This window comes from Rhinolophus sinicus, linkage group LG18 (genome assembly GCF_036562045.2).
Source record: "Rhinolophus sinicus isolate RSC01 linkage group LG18, ASM3656204v1, whole genome shotgun sequence".
Classification (NCBI taxonomy): domain Eukaryota; kingdom Metazoa; phylum Chordata; class Mammalia; order Chiroptera; family Rhinolophidae; genus Rhinolophus; species Rhinolophus sinicus.
The window spans coordinates 14641766-14657442 of NC_133767.1; the positions used below are offsets into that span (position 1 = coordinate 14641766).

General features: G+C 64.1%; 1 protein-coding gene across 2 annotated transcripts in view; it reads left to right on the top strand.

The window, feature by feature from the left end:
- PKD1 (polycystin 1, transient receptor potential channel interacting) overlaps nt 1-15677 on the top strand; it is a 44937-nt gene that overhangs the window by 16183 nt on the left and 13077 nt on the right. For both annotated transcript variants that reach the window (XM_019713061.2, XM_074322646.1), the window contains exons 5-23: nt 224-895; nt 1002-1185; nt 1997-2217; nt 2550-2665; nt 3071-3197; nt 3502-3740; nt 4255-5010; nt 5887-6018; nt 6213-6388; nt 6650-6783; nt 7391-11007; nt 11205-11354; nt 12453-12596; nt 12720-12999; nt 13083-13296; nt 13375-13546; nt 13887-14039; nt 14684-14828; nt 14909-15529. In XM_019713061.2, the coding sequence (XP_019568620.2) occupies nt 224-895; nt 1002-1185; nt 1997-2217; nt 2550-2665; nt 3071-3197; nt 3502-3740; nt 4255-5010; nt 5887-6018; nt 6213-6388; nt 6650-6783; nt 7391-11007; nt 11205-11354; nt 12453-12596; nt 12720-12999; nt 13083-13296; nt 13375-13546; nt 13887-14039; nt 14684-14828; nt 14909-15529 (8253 nt within the window). The remainder of the gene's footprint in view (nt 1-223; nt 896-1001; nt 1186-1996; nt 2218-2549; nt 2666-3070; nt 3198-3501; nt 3741-4254; nt 5011-5886; nt 6019-6212; nt 6389-6649; nt 6784-7390; nt 11008-11204; nt 11355-12452; nt 12597-12719; nt 13000-13082; nt 13297-13374; nt 13547-13886; nt 14040-14683; nt 14829-14908; nt 15530-15677) is intronic.

Sequence of the window (15677 nt, forward strand, 5' to 3'; positions counted from 1 at the left end):
AGTCACCTGCCGGGGGGTGGGGGGGGGTAGAAGAGGGGGACCTGGGCAACAGATACACTGGCAAATAATTACAGGGCTGAGACAGACTGACCAGGTGAGGTGCAGCAAGGCCCCTGGGTCAGGGGGACCGGGCGGGCGGCGGGTGGGGAGACTGGCCGGGGGTTGGGGTGGGGAATCTGGGATCTAGAATGGCGGCTGAGAGACAGCTGTCTGCCGCTTCCAGGTGAGGAGTATGTCGCCTGCCTCCCCGACAACAGCACAGGTGCTGTGACTCTGGTAGCCTTCTCAGCTGCCCATGAGAGCCCGCTGGTGCCCGAGGCCTGCAGTGCCTTCTGCTTCTCGGCCGGTCAGGGCCTTGCGGCCCTCTCAGAGCAGGGCCACTGCCTGTGCGGGGTGGCCCAGCCCCCTAACACCTCCTCCGCCTGCCTGCCCTTCTGCTCTGGTCTCCCGCTGCCCCCTGCCCCTGCCTGCAGGGGCCCCACCCTCCTGCAGAATGTCTTCCCTGCCTCCCCGGGGGCCACCCTGGTGGGGCCCCATGGACCCCTGGCCTCTGGCCAGCCAGCGGCCTTCCATGTCACTGCCTCGCTACCTGTCAGCTCCACACGCTGGGATTTCGGCGATGGCTCTCCCGAGGTGGACATTGCTGGTCCGGCTGCTACTCACCGCTATGTGCTGCCCGGGCACTATCCAGTGACAGTTGTGCTGGCCCTGGGGGCTGGCTCAGCCCAGCTGGGGACGGAAGTGCAGGTGGAGGCGGCCCCGACGGCCCTGGAGCTCGTGTGTCCAGCCTCGGTGCACACTGACGAGCCCCTCGAGCTCGGAGTCCGAAACCGTGGCGGCTCAGGCCTGGCGGCCACCTACAACATTGTGGCGCTGGGCGAGGCGCCGGCCCAAGGTGGGTGCCTGCTGGGCCCCGGTCACCCCAGGGTCGGGGGCACACGGGGCAGTGTCCTGAGTGGGCACACACTGATAACCCCATCTCTCTGCCTGCCGGCCTCCAGTGGTGCATCCGCTGTGCCCCTCTGACACCGAGGTCTTCCCTGGTAACGGGCACTGCTACCGCCTGGTGGCAGAGAAGGTGGCCTGGCTGCAGGCGCAGGAGCAGTGCCGGGCCTGGGCCGGGGCCGCCCTGGCCATGGTGGACAGTCCTGCCGTCCAGCACTTCCTGGTCTCCCGGGTCACCAGGTGCCTGCCCCCACCCCCAAGAGGCTGAGAGGTTTGGAGGGGGGTCCCCAGAACACTGGGGTGGGGGCAGAGCCTGAGGCCGTCGGGAGGAGAGACAAGAGTGGCTGGAGAGACCTCAGAACCTTCCATGGCTGGTCAGGGGTGGTGGTGGCAGAGGCCAGATGTCCACCTCCTGCGGTCCCTGTGTGGGAAGGGGCCAGGTGGACTGTGAAATCCCACCCTGGACATATTCGGTGTCTAGAAGGGGAAACCGAGGCCCAGGGCAGTCAAGGCCCTTGCCCAAAGTCACCCAGTTAATGGGCGGTAGCTTGGCCCCGCCCTGGCTCTGACCACAGCACCTCGTTTCTCTCCCTGTGCCTTTCCCTGTCCCCGCCTTTCTGTCTGTCCCTATCCTTCTCCCCCTGCCTGTCCCTGTGTCTGTCTCCACCCCTAGCTATGTGTCTATAAGCCCTATTTCTAGAAGGGTCTTTCCACCTTGGCAGAGCCCGTTTGGGGGCTGATGTGCTGGTGTCTTGGTCCCCACATGCCACACCCAGGACCTCCCCCTAGGACATGATGTGGGTCTGATTGAGGCAGAGCTCCCTTGACTGGGCCCCTAGCCCCATGTCATGGGCAGCTGGGTGGGCACTGCTGTGGGCCATGCTCACCAGGTCTTGTCTCTGAGTCTCGGTTTCCCTATGTAGGAAGCAGGGACTGGGCCCACCTGATGGGCTGCTGTGAGGAGCCTGCCCTCCAGAGAGAGGGTGGGCGGGCAGAGGGGTGCCTATCTTTGGGGAGCCCCCTGAGTCTCCGCCCTCCCTACCATCTGCAGGAGCCTGGACGTATGGATTGGCTTCTCGGCTGTGGAGGGTGCTGAGGCGGGCCCGTCGCCTCAGGGCGAGGCTTTTAGCCTGGAGAGCTGCCAGAACTGGCTGCCAGGGGAGCCACACCCCGCCACGGCAGAGCGCTGTGTGCGGCTTGGGCCCGCCGGGCAGTGTAACACGGACCTGTGCTCGGCGTCGCACAGCTACGTCTGTGAGCTACGGCCTGGAGGTGCGCTGGGGGGCCGGGGAGCGCCTTCTGCCTTGGACCAGGGCAGCTGCCCCCCACAAAACACACGTCTCCCTGGCCACCCTGGAGCTCCTCCCACCCTTGGCCAGGACACTGTCCCCTCCTCCCCGCCCTGGGCTCCTTCCTTAGCCTGTCAGTGTTCATTAGGTGTTTGCTGAGCACCTACTGTCATCCTGGGCTTGGCCTGCACTGGAAACAGACAAAGGGGGAGGGAGCTGGAGGGGCCGCCACCAGGTGGCTCAGTCCCACCCTGGCCCCCTACATTCTCTTCTTGGGCCTGGGACCAGTACCTCATTGCACACTCGCCACCCCAGGCCCTGTGTGGGACTCGGAGAACTTCCTCGTGGGGGCGCCAAGTGGAGACCTGCAGGGACCCCTGAGCCCCCTGGCACAGCAGGAGGCCCTCTCAGCCCCTCTGGAGCGTGTGGAGGTAGGCCGGCCGCGACCCTGCTTCAGGGCGCAGTCTGGAGGTCACCCTTACCCTGGGCGCTTGTGCCTCTTAAAAACAGGCTGCTTTTTGTGTGGGCCTTTGCAACATCCTCTGTGCCCAGTAGCGACGGTTTGCCAAACGCGCCATCGTGCAGGGAGGAGAAGCCCCCGTCCCAGTACCTGGGAGAGCTCTGATTGCTCCCAAACCTTTTCTCGGTGTCTGGAGTTTTTTAAAAAAGCCATGGTGGAGGGCTGGCTGCTCACACATGGTTTCAACCTGACTTTTCCTCCCGAGTGAAATTCGTGGGGGCCTCATGAAGCCCCATCTGGCTGTTCCTTCCCCGCTTGGCTGGCCGGGGCGGGGGGCCGGGGTCTGTAGAGCTGAGCCCCCCCCCCGCCCCCCCAGGTGATGGTGTTCCCGGGCCTGGGCCTGAGCCACGAAGCCTTCCTCACCACTGCCGAGTTTGGGACCCAGGAGCTCAGCCGGCCCGCCCAGATGCGGCTACAAGTGTACCGGCCTGTGGGAGGAGCAGGTGGGACCCCGTCCTGTGGTGGGAGTTGGGGGGCTTGGGTGCACTGCACTGTAATGTCTGCTGGTCCCTTGGCCACTGGACTGGTTTCCAGACTCAAAGTGGACAGAGTAGGACCCACAGAGACTGTGGCCTGCCTGGGTTGGAGCTTTTCCTGAGTCAGTCAGCAGGCCCAGTGTTGGGAGGGGTAGGGGTGTGATGGTGGGGGCTGAGGGCACTGCCTGGCAGGGCCTCGTATAGTAGTGGGTGTTCCAGACTGTGGCCTGTTAGCAAATCAGGGCCTCTGACACCCTTCCTCTCTTTGCAGGGGTCCCAGACAACAGCAGTGAGCCCGAGAGTAGGTCCTTGGAGAACAGGACTGAGCCAGCCCCTGCGTGCACGCCAGAGGGTCTCTGGTGCCCCAGATCCAATGTCTGCCTGCCGCTGGACACCCCCTGCCACCCTCGGACATGTGCCAATGGGTCTGCATCAGAGCCGTGGGCCTCCTACACACTGTGGAGGGAGTTTCTCTTCTCTGTGCCTGCAGGTCCCCCTGCCCAGTACTCGGTGTGTGTCACTGGCCTGGGTGCCGTCTGCCCTACCCCTGCCACCCAAGATCTGGGTCTCCCATTAAACACAGACAAAGTGCAGATTCTTCCGCATAGCCCAGCAGACCCCCGGCCTCATTAGAGCCCTCACTCATCTCAACGTGAGAAGCTCCTGCCCCAGGGCCGTTGCACTTGTTGTGCCTTTATCTCAGGAGGACTCACTTTACCTCTCTTGATGTGTCTGGCTCCTTCCTACCAAGTCTTGGCCATAGTGTCCCTCCCCTGTCTAGGGAATCCCTACCCCTGCCTGCATCCTGAGGCTGTCCCCACCATGAGTGCCTAGGTGGGGGCCCTATGCAGTTTGGTGGTACGTGAGTGACTGATTGGTGTTGAGACCCTTGTAGGGGAGTCTGGGTTACCGTGAGAGGATCCTGCCCCCCTGTTGGAGCCCCTGGCCCAGTGCTCCCCTGCGGGCCCCTGACCATTGGTGGCCCATTGAGGACCTGACAGAGCCCCACCTCCCTCTCCTATAGGTCGCCTTCCATGACCAGGATGGTCCCCTGCTCCCTGGTGACCTCATAAGCTTACAGCACGATGCCGGCCCGGGCGCCTTCCTGCACTGCACCCCGGCACTCGGCCGTGCTGGCCCCGAGCCCCCATACCTGTCTACCAGTGTCTCATCCTGGCTGGCCTGCCTGCCCGCTCAGCTGGAGGCTGGCTGGGCTGGCCAGGCCTGTGCCCTGCGGCTGCTCGCTGCCACAGAGCGACTCACCCCCCTGCTGGGCCTGACACCCAACCCAGGGCTACGACAGCCTGGGCACTATGAAGTCCGGGCCTCGGTGGGGAACAGCGTGTCCGGGCGCAACCTGTCCTGCGGCTTTGACGTGCTGCCTCCAGTGGTCGGGTTGCAAGTTATCTACCCCGTCCCTGATGATGGCCTCCTCTACGTGTCCACCAATGGCTCCACCCTGGTGCTCCAGGTAGACTCCAGTGCCAATGCCACAGCCATGGTGTGCTGGCCTGGGGGCAACATCAGTGCACCCTTCGAGGCCACCTGCCCAGATTCGGTGGCTGCCCTCGTGTCCAGCTGTACCAGTGAGGCCAACGACACCCTGTTCTCTGTGCTGGCGCTGCCCGGGCTCAGTGAGGGCAAGCACGCAATGGAGGTCGTGGTGGAGAATAGCGCTGGCCGGGCCAACCTCAGCCTGTGGGTGAAGGCGGAGGAGCCGATCTGCGGCCTCCGAGCCATGCCCAGCCCCGAGGCCCGCGTCCTGCAGGGCGTCCTGGTGGTGAGTGTGGCTGGAAGGTCTCCCAAGCCCTCCTGAAACAAGGTGCTTCCCCAGAGACCGGCCCCTCCCTGTGAGAAAAGAGCTTGGCTGCTGGGCCAAGCGGCTCAGTGGTCGGTTACTGGGCAGATCCTGTTAGGTGGTACCTGAGATGGGTCATTCATTTCTAAATTAGTGAAAAGTCACCGCTAGAGCAGTAGTTTTGAGAATGTTTCTTTCCACTCTCTCATGAAACAAACTGTCAAACTTTTTGGCCCGTCTCTGACCTCATCAAGCCTAGGTGTTTTCAGGGCTCCTGCTGTGTTCCCACCTGTCTAAAGTGAGCATTTTTTCAGGTGGGGTCTGATGCCAGCTGGCCACTGTCTGTGCTCCCCGGGAAGGGGCTCTCCTTGGCCTGGGGTGCCCACGCTTTGCACAGGGGCCTTTAGGAGGGCTGTTTCTGCTGACCCTGCCACTGTAGAGTTGTGTCCGCTAGCTTCCCCTGGTCACACCTGTTCTATCTGGTGATGCAGTAAACATCCAGCCAGGGTGGCCCTTGGAGACTCACGTGCCTTGTCAGATGGCATTGTGCAGGAGCCCTGGAAGGGGGGTACAGACTCAGAGATGGCAGGTAGAGAAACAGGTCCAGAGAGGTAAAGGTGTGACTGAGCCCAAGCTCAGCCCCATACCACGTGGCTCCCTCACTGGTGGCGGGCCCTGGGGCGCCCCTCCTCTTCCGTATTCTTACCTTCCCCCTCCACCACGCTGTCTCACGTCCTCCCAGGAAGCCCCACAGGGAGACGTGTCCAAGCGGGCAGAGGGAGTGAGGGCAGAGTTGATCCTCCAAAACCCGGGCCTGGGGCAGGGTCACTGTTGGCCGACGCCGTTCTCTTCTTGCAGAGGTACAGCCCCGTGGTGGAGGCCGGCTCGGACGTGGTCTTCCGCTGGACCATCGATGACAAACAGTCCTTGACATTCCACAACGTGGTCTTCAATGTCATTTACCAGAGTGCTGCCATCTTCAAGCTCTCGGTGGGTGGGGGCTGGGGGGTGGGGAGGAGTCAGGGGCGGGGAGGAGGCGGGTGGCCAGCGCTCACCTTGCCTTCTGTGCTGCTTTGCTCCTGAGGACCGCACGCAGCCGTGGGCGAGTGCAGGGTGGGGCTCTGCCCATGCTGTCTTGCGGCCTAGCCTGTTGGCAACCTGCTCACGTCCACCTGTCTGCACAGCTGACGGCCACCAACCACGTGAGCAACGTCACTGTGAACTACAACGTCACCGTGGAGCGGATGCACAGGATGCGGGGCCTGCGGGTATTTGCAGCGCCACCTGTGCTGCCCCCCAATGCCACGCTGACACTGGCAGCTGATGTGCTGGTTGACTCGGCCGTGGAGGTGGCCTTTCTGTAAGTGTGCCAGGCCCAGTGGGGAGCAGGGGCACCAGGTTCCCCCCAGCCCCCAAGTCCCCACCTCCTCGTCTGCCAGGACGTGCTTGTATGTAGGACCTGGGAAGGGGAAGCCGCTGCAGCGGGGCTGGGTGGTCCCTGAGTGGAGGTACAAGGAAAGAGTGACTGTAGCCGGGCTGGGGGACGCCCGCCTCCAGGACAGTGGCCGGCCTTCCCCACCCATCCTTCCAGCCACTCACTGCCTGCCCCCTGCCCTGCCAGGTGGCTCTTCGGGGACGGCGAGCAGGTGATCAGCCAGTTCAAGCCTCCATACGACGAGTCTTTCCAGGTCCCAGACCCCACGGTGGCCCAGGTGCTGGTGCAGCACACCACCACGCACGCCTACACCTCCCCAGGTGAGGGGGGCCCACTGCTATGCCAGCCCCCACTGGGCAAGCTCTGTCCTGGGGGCAGCCCCCCCTCGAGCAAGCTTGGGTTTAAGGCCCAGGGCCTTACTAGGGTGAAGGAGGGATGTCCAGGGGTGAGGAGTGGACTAGACCACTGAACCCCGTGATTTGCGTCTGCTGGTCAGAAACTGGACCCCTGTCCCCTCTTCTGAGGCTTTTTGTGGGGGCAAAGGGGGTTATCTTTTAGTTTGAAAATTCTGGAAGTCTAGTGCACAGAATGCAAAGTAAACTGTGGGGCCCCCACAATGCTTGCCCTGCCCTGGCGTTTGCTCTGTTAACCCGAGTGCGGTCATATTTGGAAGATAGTCCGCTTCTTGTCATGCTTCTGCTGTAGCCTTGTGTTCTGCCCCATGCTGATGGCACACACACATGTCTCGCTGTGGGACCCCCGGGGTGGGACCCAAGGGCGTGTCCCGCTCACGTGTTGAGCGGGGGCCTGCTGTGCCCTCCCGAGAGGCTCTTGTGTATGACAGCCGTCACGGGGTTAGGGAGGGATTGTGCTGAGCAGGCGGGGTGGTGGCCCTGGCCCCATTCCCACTCCGCGCCTGTCCCCCAGGTGAGTACAACCTGACCCTGCTTGTGTCCAACGCCTTCGAGAACTTGACCCAGCTGGTACCTGTGAGTGTGCGCTCCTCTCTGCCTGCCGTGGCCGTGGCTGTGGGCAGCGCTGTCCTGGTGGCTGGCCAGCCCATCACCTTCTCCCCACACCCGCTGCCCTCGCCCGGGGGCGTCCTATACACGTGGGACTTTGGGGATGGTTCCCCTGCCGTGACACAGCACCAGCCAATGGTCAACCACACGTACACCTTGCGGGGCACATACCACGTCCGCCTGGAGGTCAACAACACGGTGAGCAGTGCGGTGGCGTGCGCTGATGTCCATGTCTTTGAGGAGCTCCGTGGCCTGAGCGTGAGCCTGAGCCCGGCAGTGGAGCAGGGAGCGCCCATGGTGGTCAGCGCCACCCTGGAATCGGGTGACAACGTCACATGGACTTTTGACATGGGGGATGGCACGGTGCTCACGGGCCCCGAGCCCGCGGTGGAGCACGTGTACCTGCGGGCGCAGAACTGCACGGTGACCGTGGCTGCATCCAGCCCTGCTGGTCACCTGGCCCAGAGCCTGCCCGTGCAGGTCTTTGTCCTGGAGGTGCTGTGGATCGACCCTGCAGCCTGCATACCTGCACAGCCCCAGGCCCGGCTCACGGCCCACGTCACCGGGGACCCCTCCCACTACGTCTTCGATTGGACCTTCGGGGACGGCTCATCCAACACGACCATCTGGGGGGACCCGACGGTGAAGCACAACTTCACGAGGAGTGGTACATTTCCCCTGGCGCTCGTCCTGTCAAGCCACGTGAACAAGGCGCATTACTTCACCAGCGTGTGTGTGGAGCCCGAGGTGGGCAATGTCACCCTGCTGCCCGAGAGGCAGTTTGTGCGGCTCGGAGACGAGGCCCGGCTGAAGGCCCTCGCCTGGCCCACATTTCCCTACCACTACACCTGGGACTTTGGCACTGAGGATGCACCCTGTGTTGGTGGCCCCGAGGCCACATTCACCTACTGGGACGTGGGCTCCTACCTGGTGACAGTTGCCGTATCCAACAACATCTCAGCTGCCAATGACTCGGCACTTGTGGAGGTGCAGGAGCCCGTGGAGCTCGCGGACATCAGGGTCAATGGGTCCCGTGTGCTGGAGCTGCAGCAACTCTACCTGTTCTCTACCGTGGGCCGCGGGCATCCCGCCACCTACCTGTGGGATCTGGGGGACGGCGGGCGGCTGGAGGGCCCTGCAGTTACCCACACCTACACCAGCACGGGCCACTTCACCATCAGGGTGGCCGGCTGGAACGAGGTGAGCCGTGGTGAGGCCCAGCTGAACGTCTCGGTCCAGCAGCGTGTGCGGGGGCTTGGCGTCAATGCCAGCCGCACGGTGGTGCCCCTGAATGGCAGCGTGAGCTTCAGCACCTCGCTGGAGGCGGGCAGCGACGTACGCTACTCCTGGGTGCTATGCGACCGCTGCACGCCCATCCCCGGAGGCCCCACCATCTCCTACACCTTCCGTTCCGTGGGCACCTTCAACATCATCGTCACGGCTGAGAATGAGGTGGGCGCAGCCCAGGATAGTATCTTTGTCTACGTCCTGCAGCGCATCGAGGGGCTGCAGGTAGCTGGTGGCGGTGGTGGCTGCTGCTTCCCCACTAACCGGACGCTTCAGCTCCAGGCTGTGGTTAGAGACGGCACCAACATCTCCTATGGCTGGATTGCCCAGCGGGAGGGCGGCCCGACCCTGGTTGGCAGTGGCAAAATCTTCTCGCTCACTGTCCTCGAGGCTGGCACATACCATGTCCACCTGCGGGCTACCAACATGCTGGGCAGTGCCATGGCCAACCGCACCGTGGACTTCGTGGAGCCTGTGGGGTGGCTGGCTGCGGCCGCCTCCCCCAACCCAGCCACTGTCAACACGAGCGTCACCCTCTATGTTGAGCTGGCTGGCGGCAGCAGCGTCGTTTACACCTGGTCCCTGGAGGAAGGGCTGAGCTGGGAGACCCCGGAGCCGTCCACCACTCACACCTTTCCCAGCCCTGGCCTATACCTGGTCACGGTCACAGCCAGGAACCAGCTGGGCATGGCCAACACCACCATTGAGGTGGTCGTGCAGGTGCCCGTGAGTGGCCTCAGCGTCAGGGCCGGCGAGCTGGAGGGCAACTTCGTGGTGGCCGGCTCCACCGTTCCTTTCTGGGGGCAGTTGGCCTCGGGCAGCGACGTGAGCTGGTGCTGGGCTGTTCCGGGTGGCACCAGGTACGGCCAGCACATCGCCGTGGTCTTCCCTGATGCCGGCACCTTCTCTGTTCAGCTCAACGCCTCCAACGCGGTCAGCTGGGTCATAGCCACACACAACCTCACGGTGGAGGAGCCTGTGGTGGGCCTGGTGCTGTGGGCCAGCAGCAAGGTGGCGGAGCCTGGGCAGCTGGTCCATTTTCAGATCCTGCTGGCCGCTGGCTCTGCTGTCAGCTTCCGCCTGCAGGTCGGCGGGGCCGGCTTTGAGGCGCTCCCAGGGCCCCATTTTTCCCGTAGCTTCCCCCGGGTTGGGGAGCATGTGGTGAGTGTCCAGGCTGAGAACCACGTGAGCCGGGCGCAGGCGCAGGCACGCATCCTGGTGCTGGAGGCCGTGGGTGGGCTCCAGGTGCCCAACTGCTGCGAACCAGGCATTGCCACAGGCACCGAGAGGAACTTCACGGCCCGGGTGCAGCGGGGGTCCCGCGTGGCCTATGCGTGGTACTTCTCCTTACAGAAAGTCCAGGGGGACTCGCTGGTCATCCTGTCCGGCCGCGACGTCACCTACACCCCCGTGGCTGCGGGGCTGCTGGAAATCCACGTGCGCGCCTTTAATGAGCTGGGCGGTGTGAACCACACACTTGTGGTCGAGGTCCAGGATGTCATCCAGCACGTGGCTCTGAGAAGTGGCCGCTGCTTCACCAACCGCTCAGCCCGGTTCGAGGCCGCCACGAGTCCTAGCCCCCGGCGTGTGGCCTACCACTGGGACTTTGGGGACGGGGCCCCGGCAGAGGATACAGACGATCCCTGGGCCAACCACTCCTACCTGCAGCCCGGGGACTACCGCGTGGAGGTGAACGCCTCCAACCTGGTGAGCTTCTTCGTGGCGCAGGCCACCGTCACTGTCCACGTGCTCGCCTGCAGGGAGCCCAGGGTGGATGTGGCGCTGCCCCCGCAGGTGCTGATGCGCCGCTCCCAGCGCAACTACCTGGAGGCGCACGTTGATCTGCGTGATTGTGTCACCTACCAGACCGAGTACCGCTGGGAGGTGTACCGTGCCGCCAGCTGCCAGCGGCCTGGGCGTATGGCCCGTGTGGCCCTGCCCGGTGTAGACATGAGCCGGCCCCAGCTGGTGGTGCCTCGCCTGGTACTGCCTGTGGGCCACTACTGCTTTGTGTTCGTGGTGTCGTTTGGGGACACACCACTGGCACAGAGTATCCAGGCCAACGTGACAGTGGCCCCTGAGCGCCTGGTGCCCATTGTCGAGGGTGGCTCGTACCGCGTGTGGTCAGACACACAGGACCTGGTACTGGACGGGAGCAAGTCCTACGACCCCAACCTGGAGGATGGCGACCAGACCCCGCTCAGCTTCCATTGGGCCTGCGTGGCCTCAACGCAGGTCAGCCCCACAGTGGGGCTCAGGGCTGAAGGGGGGGTGTCCTCCAGCCCCACTCAGTTTGCGCTAATGAGCCCGGCATGGGGAAGGGGTCCACCTGCTGGCTGAGTCCTGGCAGGCTTGTTCCCAGTGGGGGAGGGGTGTCCCCACCTGTCCCTGTGTCCGGTCCAGGGTCTCACTGCTCCTGTTGTGGGCCACAGAGTGAGACCGGCGGGTGTGCGCTGAACTTTGGGCCCCGTGGAAACAGCGTGGTCACCATCCCGCGGGAGCGTCTACAAGCTGGTGTGGAGTACACCTTCAACCTGACCGTGTGGAAAGCCGGACGGAAGGAGGAGTCCACCAACCAGACGGTGGGTGCCACTGGGCCATGGCCCTACACCAGCAAGGTGGAGCCAAGGGCCCGAGCTGGGGGGGGGGGGGCGCTGCCAGGAAGGGCTGAGAGTACAGGGCCGCCTGCTGCAGATAGCGCCAAACACCCTTTTTAAAGGTTTTCTAGGTGTTAGTGCTTCCAGAAGCTGTCGGTTCTCCTCTAAGTTACTACTTTTAATATAAATTCTGTTTAACAAGACATCCTGCTTCCACATTGCTTCCTTCTAAACGGACTAGGGCCGCGCTCCAAACCTTAGAGGGGCTGCACAGCTGTCATGATTTATGAAAAACTGTCCCAACAGCACAAAGGCAAATAGAAAGCATATCTCCCTGAGTGGCTATCCTTGTTTCTGAACTGGGAGGGCCTGTTCTCCCCACTCCATGGGCACGGCTCCCCTCCACTGGACTGGCCAGGAGGGTCAGGACCACCACGCAGTGACCCCATGGCAGCCACTCCAGCTGCTGTTGGACAGGGCCTGCTGGTGGAAGCAGGTGTGCCAGGCTTTGCTGGAACCTGGGATGGGGAGTCAGTCCCCGTTGCCACGCCTCTCCCTGACGGCCTGCCCAGGGAGGGGGGCCTGCCCAGAGGGAGAGTCTGGTGAGGTGGGAGCTCGGGGCAGGGTCCAGCCCAACTCAGCTGTCTGAGGGGGCCCCCCCCCTCCTCACCCAGCACAGCCGTCCTAACCCCAGGCGTGCATTGATACATGAGCACATATCGTTTCCTTCCTGTGTGTCAGGCCCAAGCTGGGCCCCAGATGCTGCAGAAAATAAGCCCATTGTAGTTTCTGCTGCTGGAGATGACACCCCCTACCCACCCTAGACTGGGACACACAAACCAAGATTAATGCACTGGGTGAGGGGTGGACTCACTATCGCTTGGGGACCTGGGCTTTGGGCTCAGTAGGAGTTGGCAAGGCCCAGAAGGGAGTTTTCCCAGCAGGGCGACAGCACGTGCAGAGGGAGAGGCCCTTCTCGTGGCCCGTGACCGCCCCTCTGCCCTGGGCAGATGAGGTCTCGGCCCCAGAAGCTGCGGTCCTGTCTCGGGGCGTGGCCTCTCTATAATCCCGCCCCATTCCCAGGTGCTGATCCGGAGTGGCCAGGTGCCCATAGTGTCCTTGGAGTGTGTGTCCTGCAAGGCGCAGGCAGTGTACGCAGTGAGCCGCAGCTCCTATGTGTACCTGGAAGGCCGCTGTGACAACTGCAGTGGGGGTTCCAAGCGAGGGGTGAGCTGGGTGGGCCCGGGGGCGGGGCTCCGGTGGGGGCGGGGCTCCAGTGGGGGCGTGTTCAGGCCCTGGAGGTGGCAGCAGCGCCAGCCTCGCCCCTGAGCACCCATCTGCACCCCGCAGCGTTGGGCAGCGAGCACCTTCAGCAACGAGACACTGGTGCTGGATGAGACGACCACCTCCACGGGCAGCTCAGGCATGCGGCTGGTGGTGCGGCGCGGCGTGCTGCGGGACGGCGAGGGCTACACCTTCACTCTCACCGTGCTGGGCCTGTCTGGCGAGGAGGAGGGCTGCGCCTCCATCCGCCTCTCCCCCAACCGCCCTCCCCTGGGGGGCTCCTGCCACCTCTTCCCGCTGGATGCTGTGCGTGCTCTCACCACCAAGGTGCACTTCGAGTGTGCAGGTGAGTGTGGCCCGGCTGGGGGAGGCAGGTGGCCGGGATGACAGCCCGTGGAGGAGCTGCAGTGACACTGTTGGGGTCTGCAGGCTGGCAGGATGCGGAGGACCCCAGCGCCCCGCTGGTGTATGCCCTGCTGCTGCGGCGCTGTCGCCAGGGCCACTGCGAGGAGTTCTGTGTCTACAAGGGCAGCCTCTCCACCTATGGGGCTGTGCTGCCGCCCGGCTTTGCACCCCACTTCGAGGTGGGCTTGGCCGTGGTGGTGCAGGACCAGCTCGGTGCTGCCGTGGTCGCCCTCAACAGGTGGGCAGGGCCCCTGGGAACGGCTTGGGGGGTGGGAGCACGGGCTGCTGTCTCTTCACCTACAGCCTCTGTGTGCAGGTCTCTGGCCATCACCCTGCCAGAGCCCCCGGGTGACCCCCTGAGTGGCCCCCCAGACCTCACCCCCTGGCTGCACAGCCTCACGGAGAGCATGCTGCCCCGGCTGCTGAGACAGGCCGACCCCCAGCACGTCATTGAGTACTCACTGGCCCTCATCACTGTGCTCAATGAGGTCCGTGCACGGGTCTGCAGTCCGCGGGCGGGAGTGGGCCCCGAGCAGTGCTCCTGACAGGGTCCTCGCTCCCCGGCAAAGGGCTGGGCCCTTGGCTCCCGACATCCAAAATCCCTACCCTATTTGAAATGATTCCTCTCAACAGACCCCTCCATGGGCCCTCCCCACGTCACCTCTCCTTGTGCCCCAGCCCCTGAAGGGGTCCTGGGAAAGCCTCCCTTCGCCCTTCAAGGAACAGGCCTCATGTTGCTGCCCATGAGAGGCTGCACTGTGCCCACCCGCACTGCTGGTGGGGCGGCCCGTCACCTCCTGATGCCTACCCTGTGCCCTCCACCCGCAGTACGAGCAGGCCCTGGCCGTGGCGGCTGAGCCAGACTCCAGGTGGCAGCTGCGAGCCCAGATACGTAAGAACGTCACAGAGACACTGGTCTCCCTGAGGGTCAACACCGTGGACGACATCCAGCAGATCGCAGCAGTGCTGGCACAGTGCACGGTAGGCGGGACCCCGGCCCTGCAGCAGCCCTGGGCCTCCGTACCCCGTGTCTGGCCAGCCATGACCTTTCTGGGCGACCCCAGTAGGAGCCATAGGTGTCCAGGGCATAAGGAGCAGCCTGACACAGAGGCCATCGTGTGCCCTCCCCCTCGGGCCTGTGGTCACACCTGATCTGGCTTTGCAGCCATCAGTGGCCTCCTGCCACTCACCCGGGAGCCAGGCTGGGCTGGGCACAGTCTTGATGTGGAGGGCACTGTGCTTAGGGTGGGGGAGATTGCTACAGAGGAGAAAGGAGCAGAGAGCCTTCCAGGTGGGGGTTGTCTGTCTGCCACGTGGCTTCTGTGATTCTGTGTGCGGCTGGGGGCGACCAGCAGGGCCATGTTTCCTTGGGCTCTGCTTGTGGGTAGGGAGAAGCCCCAGAAGGGCGCTCAGCGTGGAGGCACAGGACAGGAACTCCGTTTGGGGTCGTTTCTCCGGCTGCCCTACAGAGGGTGGTTTAGAGACACTCGGTAGGCAGGAGGCCACGACCCGGGAGGCGCCCCTGAAATCACAGCAAGTGTGACGTTACTGAGCGGGGCCAAGGGGCGGAAGAGGGAGCTGCCAGGTGGGAGCGAGGCTACACACGGTGCCCGGGTTCCCCACAGGTGTTCAGCAAGGAGCCCGTGTGCCGCTCGTGCCTGAAGAAGACACTGCACAAACTGGAGGCCATGATGCGCGTCCTACAGGCTGAGACGGCCGCAGGCACCGGCACGCCCACCGCCATCGCCGACAGCATCCTCAACATCACAGGTGTGGGCGAGGGCCGGGGGGTGCACGGTGCTCCCCACCTCCTTCTGTCTCTCCCTTGCTGACCTCTGCCCCATCCACAGGCGACCTCATCCACCAGGCGAGCTCAGACGTGCAGGACCCACAGCCCTCAGAGCTGGGGGCTGAGCCGCCCTCCCTGATGGTGGCCTCCAGGGCCTACCACCTGTCGTCGGCCCTCATGTGCATTCTCATGCGCTCCCGAGTGCTCAACGAGGAGCCCCTGACCCTGGCGGGTGAGGAGATCGTGGCGCAGGGCAAGCGCTCAGACCCCCTGAGCCTGCTGTGCCAGGGCAACGCCTCGGGCCCCGGCTGCCACTTCTCCATCCCCACCGCCTTCAGTGGCGCCCTGTCCAACCTCAGCGATGTGGTACAGCTCATCTTCCTCGTCGACTCCAATCCCTTTCCCTTCGGCTACATCAGCAACTACACCGTGTCCACCAAGGTGGCGTCCATGGCCTTCCAGACGCAGGCTGGCACCCACATCCCCATCGGGCGGCTGGCTTCGGAGCGCGCCATCACCGTGAAGGTGCCCAACAGCTCCGACCAGGCTGCTCAGGGCCACCGCATCCCTGCTGGCTCCGCCATCGTCCCGCCCCGGGCTTCGGTCAGTGCTGTGGTCGCCCCCGAGCACAGCAACCCTGAGGCCGGGCTGCACCTGCAGCTCACCTACACGGTGCTGAATGGTGGGTGCCATGGATGGGGCCCTGGGCAGTGGGGGGCCAGGGAAGAGCAGGTGCTGCTTCTAGCATGGGCGTCCCTCAGCCCCTCTAGCAGGGACGACTCAGGAGGGCTCCCAGTGGTGTCCTCCAGGTGGGCGGTCATCTGACCTTG